General features: G+C 40.0%; 3 protein-coding genes, 1 long non-coding RNA gene and 1 pseudogene across 8 annotated transcripts in view; 2 read left to right on the forward strand and 3 right to left on the reverse strand.

The window, feature by feature from the left end:
• Positions 1-203, forward strand: part of LOC104761617 — an 892-nt gene extending 689 nt beyond the window's left edge. Inside the window, exon 2 of the long non-coding RNA XR_763254.1 lies at positions 17-203. This is a non-coding gene — a long non-coding RNA (uncharacterized LOC104761617). The remainder of the gene's footprint in view (positions 1-16) is intronic.
• Positions 1-1,523, reverse strand: part of LOC104761618 (cleavage and polyadenylation specificity factor subunit 6-like) — a 3,631-nt gene extending 2,108 nt beyond the window's left edge. The window contains exon 1 of one of the 2 annotated variants that reach the window (XM_010484727.2): positions 567-1,523. In XM_010484727.2, coding sequence (XP_010483029.1) covers positions 567-1,307 — 741 coding nt within the window. In that variant the 5' untranslated portion in view covers positions 1,308-1,523. Of the gene's footprint in view, positions 1-255 lie in introns of both variants that reach the window. The other variant, XM_010484728.2, reaches the window with a different exon arrangement.
• LOC104763477 lies at positions 1,667-2,978 on the reverse strand (annotated as a pseudogene).
• LOC104763478 (agamous-like MADS-box protein AGL82) lies at positions 3,299-4,141 on the reverse strand. Its single transcript, XM_010486842.1, has one exon. The coding sequence runs from the start codon at positions 4,139-4,141 to the stop codon at positions 3,299-3,301; it is 843 nt and encodes a 280-aa protein (XP_010485144.1).
• LOC104761619 (inactive beta-amylase 4, chloroplastic) overlaps positions 6,524-8,126 on the forward strand; it is a 4,281-nt gene continuing 2,678 nt past the window's right edge. The window contains exons 1-4 of one of the 4 annotated variants that reach the window (XM_019240552.1): positions 6,524-6,848; positions 7,065-7,193; positions 7,348-7,616; positions 7,891-8,111. In XM_019240552.1, the coding sequence (XP_019096097.1) occupies positions 7,515-7,616; positions 7,891-8,111 (323 nt within the window). In that variant the 5' untranslated portion in view covers positions 6,524-6,848; positions 7,065-7,193; positions 7,348-7,514. Of the gene's footprint in view, positions 6,849-7,037; positions 7,194-7,347; positions 7,617-7,890; positions 8,112-8,126 lie in introns of all 4 variants that reach the window. The other 3 variants (XM_010484732.2, XM_010484729.2, XM_010484733.1) reach the window with 3 other exon arrangements.

Here is an 8,126-nt window from a genome sequence, read left to right on the forward strand (position 1 = left end):
CCCATTCTGGCCATAGGTCCACCAAAAGCTTGTTCAAACCCTTGCCCCATCATTGGTTGATGCATCATATTCATAGGAGGCCCTGTACCCATGCCCTGACCAAAAGCACCATTACCCATCAAACCTCTTCCCATCCCGTTAGGCCTATTCCTCATTGGACCACCAGGTCCTCTACCACCCGGAGCATTGCCTCTACCCCAATTACCTCTACCAAATCCTCTATTTTCCCCACCTTGGAAATTCCCGCCAATAGCGGTGTTGTTGTTGGCCACGACAGGTTTACTCGGAGGATCAGCAGGCCCTCCTCTCTTAGCTTGTGCAATTACAGATTGTGCCTGTTGGGTCCTATTCACCTGTGCCTCTCCCATTCTCTTAACAGAATACGGAGACGCATACTCAACAACACAAGGCCTACCGTTGAATGCATAACCGTTCAACCCGTCTTTGCAAGCTGTAGCTGCCATAGGATCATAGAACTCTACTTGACAATACCCTTTCGATTTCCCACTAGCTTTCTCATCAAAGAACTTAACCTCCTTCACAGCACCATACTTGCACAACTCTGCCTCAAGCTCAGCATCAGTTGTCCACCAATGCAAATCCCCAACGAAAAGAAAAGTCCCATTGCCTCCTCCACCAGTTCCCCCGCCAACAACACCAGGCATAGCTATATTACCTCCGTTCCCAACCATGTTAATACCAGGTCCAGGAGGAGTCCCACCATTAACATTACCCATCACAGGTCTCATCAAATTCTCGTTATTTCCTAAGACATGCGGCGGTGGTGGCAAGAGACCCTGAGAAATGTTATTTCCTCTAGGAACCTCAAGATCAGTTGCCCGATTAGCAGCTGGCCCTAGCTCTACTCTAAGCCCTCCTCCAGTACCAGCACCAATTCCATCAGGAATCTCCTGGCTAACATCGCTTACCTTAACATCTTGAGCTCCATATCCACTAGAAGCGACTACCACATCAGTACCACCACTTCCTCCTGCTTCTCCTTCTTTAACAACGCTATCACCAACCAAACCAGGTATCGAAACCTCAGCTTCGGGCGTACCTAAAACTGGTTCAACCCTATCTTCCCCATCGATGCAAACCTTCTCCTTCTCCTCCTCGTTTCTCGATCCCGCTTCGTCGCTCTTTTTCACAGACTGAAGAAACCCTTCTCCAACATTAACGTCGTTGTAAAGATCCTCATAATCATCATCCTCTTCCTCCGCCATAAACCCGTCGTCAGCTACGGCAGATATCGCCTCGTTTTGATGGAATTGATCCATCTGATCTCTCCCATCTCCCTCATCCATCTTTGAACTCTCTCTCTCTCTTTCCAGGTGATGATAAAACAAAGGAAGCTCCTTTCTTTTTCCAATCGTATTCTCAAATCAGAATACCCACAAGCTTACGCTCTCACTCGAAACATGAACAAATCTCAAGAACACGAGATTTTTGTTCCCCGGAAGCAAGAAACGGAGACAAAGGCTTAGAAACCCTAATCCGGCAGATTTGTGAATTTTTTTATTTTTCTCTTTTTACAATTAAAACATTTTTTTTTATTCTTCTCGATGGAATCCAACTAATTTCTCTATCGTACACCGTGCACTTCGCGCAGTTTAGAGCCCTTTATAAGTGAAGAGCACACGTGTAAATCCAGAACAAATGGGCTAGCTTTTCTTTTTAATGGGCTCAGTTACAAGACCCAGTATGACTTTCGACAACCTTCCCAAACATCACGTCGTAGTCTGTCGTCTATTAGTGACCGGTTACAACCGGTTTAACGGCTACTTCACTTCCTACAGCCGGTAACAAACTACACAGGCGCCGCGCCACCAACGGTCATAATATCACGATTCACGACGTTTCGTTTATTTATTTTTAACTCTCTCTCTTATAGAAATCCATTAACCGAAACTTGCGAACACTAATTTACTCATAAACAGAGAATCACATACACACACAACATTTTGGATTTTTGTTTTCATTACCAGAATCAAAACACAAAACAGGATACACACGACACGATGCATCGGTTTGTTGTAATTCCCATTTTTGTCTTCTTAATTTCTGTTTATGGTAATGTTCAAGCGGAGAATGCACCCGCTCAGTCTCCGAGACTCGCTGTGAAACAACATCCTCCGTCAAAATCTCATGGCTTTATATCTCCGACGAAGTCTCCTTCTCATACGCCTACTTTGCATCCTCCCGTGATCCAAAACTCTCCAGAGGCGCAATCTCCGACGAAGCAGGCTTTGCCTATGAAGACTCCGGAGAAATCCCCTGTTTTTACTACTCCGTCCTCTGCTTCTCCTTTGAAATCCCCTGTTTTTACTCCGGCGACTTCTCCTGTTACGTCTCGGACCATAGCGTCTCCGTTCAAATCCCCTGTTTTTACTCCGGCGACTTCCCCATCTCGGACCACCGCTCCGTCTCCATCGAAATCCCCAGTTTTTACTCCGGTGACGTCCCCTGTTTCGTCTCGAACCATTGCGACTCCTTTGAGATCCCCTGTTTCATCTCCAGCGACTTCCCCTGTTACAGCTCGAACCATTTCGTCTCCTCTGAAATCCCCTGTTTCATCTCCGGTGACTTCCCCTGTTTCATCTCCGGCAACTTCCCCTGTTTCCACTCCTACTACCGCCACGGCTCCTGTCTCAACTCCCGCAACCTCCCCTCTTTCCCCTCCCACTACAATTCCAGTGAAGTTTCCAATCTCCGCTCCGACGATTAGTCCCACCACTTCGCTAGAATCGCCCGCCACCGCACCATCAAACCAACCACCAGTCTCAGCCGATGCTCCGGAGACTTCAGCAACACCGCTTGTAACAATCCCTGGTATTCCATCAACACCAGCGAGTACGCCGGATATATTTCCTTATGGGCGAGGTCCGGTAAATAGTTCTGCACCGGCGACGGCATGCTTGGCGCCAGAGACTGCTGAGGTTCCCGCCGGAGCCAAGTCGGCTTCTAAATCCATTCATCACGATCTGCTATGCAACTTGCTCATCGTAGGAGCAACTTTGGTTCTAACTTTTTTGTCAGACTACAAGATTCTTCATATCTTGTAAAAATATTTAGATACTTGTTTTTTTGTATTGACAATTATTGTAGCAGTTTATGATGTCAGTAGCATATATATATATATATATATATATATAAAATTTTCCATAAACGTAACTTTCTTATTTCATGAGAGAACTATGAAAACACAAACTAATAGAGAAACTTGAATTACAAAAGTTCATTAAGCACTTGAAATAATCCAACCAACGTTTAAAGGAAAGGAACAAGATGACATGTCTCACATAGGATGTTTACTTGAATCCTCCAAGTCATTATTTTGTGAAAACCTGAAGGGATAATCTGAGAACTGCTTCGCGTCGTTGAACATACTGCTTCCTAAACCCCATTGTATTGGCTCCATGTAAGCTGTCCTCTGCATCAGTGGGCCGTATGGACCATCTGAACAACTCCCGTAAAAGAATGTTTGCCCGTTAGCTATCATTGGCTCTGCCCCATGTGAGAAAGAAGGTACTTCTGTCTTAGTTGAGGTAACCTGGTTAATGAAAGGGAAAAAAGAGAACTCGTTGTGCTCCATAGTAGGCATAAGAAACAACTGAATCTGCTCAAGACATTGCTGATTGTAACCGGATAAACCAAGTTGCTCATGAGACCAAGAAGCACAGTCAGGAAATGGTTGATTCTTATTCGTAGCCTCTTGAATCTTGTTTTCTACAGCCATGAATACTGCGTAGAGCTCGTTTAAAGAACACTTGTCGAGCTGTTTGTCCCATGGTTGATACTTGGTCGCAGTCTTGGAATTCTCCACCTTAGTGTTGTTTTTCTCCAAGCATTCTTGCACGGTGTAAATCTTGGTGCAGCTGCTTGACGCAATGTCCCTATACTTGGTTATGATTTCACGGACTTTGCTCTCATCTTTTGGCCATAACTCCGGCTCCGCTACCATCTCGTCCCCTGCTCTGCTCGGGCCGTACACAATGAGACAAGTGTCCACGCCGCAGAGCGTTGAGAACTCACTGGCTTTCTTGTACAAACATGCTTTCCTCTTCTTGTAAGTCGTTATCCTCGTTTTCTCGTTCGGTATCTTCTCCATCTTTACCATCTTTACCATCTTTCGACCCATCTAGTTACCTTGGTTTTAATCTGTAGCCAAAAAAAGGAATAAAAACAACAACAGCTCATAATCATGTAAATTGAATACTAATATACATATCATCATTCACCAAAATATACAAAAATTGTAAACATCTGCAACGAAAGCACCAGAGTACAAGAATAGTAAACATTTTGTTGTCAATTATAAATTTGTAACTCTTAGCTTTTAGATTTCAAATTATTAACATTTCATAGCAGTGTCGGACTTACATGGGTAGTTTGTGAACAAAGATTCATATCATTTTTTTAATTTCCTCAAAATTTTCACTAATAGTCATACATTTGGAACTAATTAACAGTAATAAACTACCACCATGTGAATTGTGAACAAGATAACAGCATATGTGAAGAACGCCATATAAAAAATATGTGTTGTACGACGTGAATCAATCGAAGCCACAGAACAAACAGCCCTCAAAACTTTTAGTACGTGCTTAATTCCAAATCCAAATTCGCTAAAACACGTATAATAAAGTAGAATTATATGGAAACCACATAGCTATATAAATGTAAAGTAAATAAAAAAAGTGGTTAAAAAGAACGCATAGAAGTACCTACCTTCTCGAATAGCTCTCTCCACTTTCTGAAGTTTCTTGATTTAACAATGGAGTTCCTCTTTCTGTGTTTATATATTACACACGAACATAAAGAAAGAATATATGGTTTATTCCCAAATATTGTTTCCTGTCCCTAAATTGCGGTAGCAATGCTGATATCTTATTTCTTTCCATTTTTTCCTACTAGTATTAAAGAGGACGAGGCTATACAAATCTTTCATTTCCATGTTCACACAAAGGGATAAGAGTTCAATAAAAAGGAAAACCTTATATAATTATTAGCATGATCAAGAAAGAGGATTCTGATTTTTGTGATTTGGGCGAATTAATTAGTGTCTTTCTTAAATATTCCTTAATTTTTTAAAGACGGTTGAGGTTCTTTAATTCACTTCATGCCGGAGAGAGATAAATCAGCTTCTAAATCCATTCGCTACGATGTTAAGAAAGAGACCNGAGTAGTATTAAAGAGGACGAGGCTATACAAATCTTTAATTTCCATGTTCACACAAAGGGATAAGAGTTCAATAAAAAGGGAAACCTTATATAATTATTAGCATGATCAAGAAAGAGGATTCTGATTTTTGTGATTTGGGCGAATTAATTAGTGTCTTTCTTAAATATTCCTTTATTTTTTTTAAGACGGTTAAGGTTCTTTAATTCATTTCATGCCGGAGAGAGATAAATCAGCTTCTGAATCCATTCGCTTCGATGTTAAGAAAAGAGACATATATCGTTTATTTAACGTATGTATAGCCTAGCCATGACCATGTATGTTGCTGCTGCTAAAACGTGCAAACAAGAACACAGCCCACCCCCCAATACTAAAAGATGAAAAATGTCCCATGCATTTGTAATTAGACGCAGTACAAATAAATTTTTAACAGTAATTTTGTTAAACCACCTACATATATACGTAAGTAATTGTTCAATACATAATATCCAACCCACATGTTTCCAGGATACTCAAGACTTGCATACCAAAATTTGACAGTCTTTTTAACTCATTACAAACATTATATATAGTAATGTTTACACATACATACGCATTCGAATAAATCAGCTATGATAAACATAAGTTTTGCCAACTTGATGAGTACAAGACTGAAACGTGACATATCGTGGACAGTGGACCCATGATTTCTAATTTGATCTACTACTCTATATATATGACAATGCATACGAAAATAATTGTACCTGTGAAGACATTTTTCGATTACCAAAAAAGCCCCAAAACACACCACAATTGGTAAGCAGCGTTTGATGATTGCGAGTAGCATGGGATAATGTTGTAATGGATAATTTTTACAATGCTCTTATCCACTTAAGGGTCAAGATGTTTCCACGTCAGCAAATTTGTAAATTCAATAGATATTTTTTTTCTTTTCTTAAAAGGTCTTAGTCAATATAGTAACTATTACAATAAAACTTTTACTATGTGTACGCTAGTCAATTCCTCATACTGTATTTTGTTTAAATTCAATGTTATTTACTTATAGTCAAGTCCTCATTTTTGTTTATGCAAACTTTTACCAACTTTTGAGTAAAGGTAATTTTACTTATTTATTACAAAGGATAACCTATACTTTATTTTAGCCATATGGTGTCTAATTGAGGAGTACAAAATAAATATAAAATACTAATGGGGTCAATTACAGAAGCTTTGGGAAACAAAATACACAAAATAAGGCAATTAAAGAAAAGTATAGGGGTCAAAGAGGAATTATAAAAAGTTAATATTTTCCTTCATTTATATAAAAAGCCCCAAATAAATCTTGTGTCGTTAAAAAAAAAAAGAGAAATAAAATTTTTGCGTTTTGAGTACTCCATCTCCGTCTCTTTTTCCTCCGCATCTAAAACCATCTGAGAAATATCTCCGACGAAGGAGAAGAAGAAGAAGACGAAAATGGCGGAGACTGGAGTTATTGGATGTGGCTGTCGCGGAGTCTCCGGCGGCAATTTCTTACATCCCGGAGGATTTTCTTTGAAATCTTGTTTCCTCGAGCAGAGAACGAAGCGTAATCGTAACTTTTTCCGTAGCGTTTCTATGATTCCTCCTTTCAAACGCGGCCGTTTCATCACTAAGCTGCGTTACGTCACCGGAAACAGCCGAATCTTTAGGTAATTTGTTTCTCTCTCTCTCTCTCTCGTCACACTCGCTCGCTGCTAAATTCAACGAAAATGGAAGCGATTAGAGCAGTTTTTTTTCGTGGACGATTCTTTAGTGGAATCAGTTTCGGGGAAGAAACTAGTTGTTTGCGACTAGGATTGGATTGGATTTTTTGAGTGATTCGTTAATCGATTTTTTAGTTGTTGTTGATGAACATGATTAAATAGCATGGATGCTCGAGAGAAATCACGATCGTTTGTATTGGTATCATCAAGGCACAAGAGAGTTCCAGTTTTCGTGATGATGCCGATTGATACATTTGGAATTGATGCTTCTGGGTGCCCAAAGATTAAAAGGTTATGTTTCTTTATATTACCTTACATGGTATGAAATATAATAGTGTTCCATTTTCAGAACGATACGAGTGTAGTTTCTTCTTTTGGTTCCTTATTTATTATTTCATTCTCTTGACAATCAGGTTATGAAGTTTTCTATCTGTTTTTGTTTCAGGCTCAAGGCTTTAACTGTTTCTCTCAAGGCACTCAAGTTAGCTGGTGTTCATGGAATCGCAGTGGAGGTTTGGTGGGGGATCGTAGAGCGTTTCTGTCCTCTTGAGTTCAAATGGTCACTGTATGAAGAGCTCTTTAGGCTGATTTCTGAGGCAGGGTTGAAGTTACATGTTGCTCTTTGTTTTCATTCAAATATGCACTTGTTTGGTGGGAAAGGAGGCATCAGTCTTCCACTCTGGATCCGAGAGGTTTGTATTGTTAGAATTAAAGGTATTTAGTTATTTGTCTGCTGTAAACATAGCAAAGGTTGTCAGATTCGGATTTCGCATCTTACTTTGAATATTCCTGAGGTTGAGAACTGATAGCTGTCTTTTTTTTTTTATGGTGAAAGTTATGGAGAATCTAGATTTCTGTTGCATAATCATGAATGCTTCCTTGATTACATTGTCGCTGGGAATGCTTTCCGTTGATAAGAATGTGTACATCGGCTTGTTGCATTAGTAATATAGTTTCACTCAGCAGCTTTTCCTCTGATAATTTCCAGATTGGAGACGTCAATAAGGATATATACTATCGAGATAAAAATGGATTTTCCAACAATGACTATCTCACACTTGGAGTCGATCAACTTCCTTTGTTCGGTGGCCGTACTGCTGTCCAATGCTATGAGGACTTCATGCTCAGTTTTTCTACAAAATTTGAAGCGTATATTGGGAATGTGATTGAAGAAATAAGTGTAGGTCTTGGTCCATCGGGAGAGCTTAGGTACTTCTTATTTTC

Source organism: Camelina sativa, chromosome 18, assembly GCF_000633955.1.
Source record: "Camelina sativa cultivar DH55 chromosome 18, Cs, whole genome shotgun sequence".
In the NCBI taxonomy this organism is placed as follows: domain Eukaryota; kingdom Viridiplantae; phylum Streptophyta; class Magnoliopsida; order Brassicales; family Brassicaceae; genus Camelina; species Camelina sativa.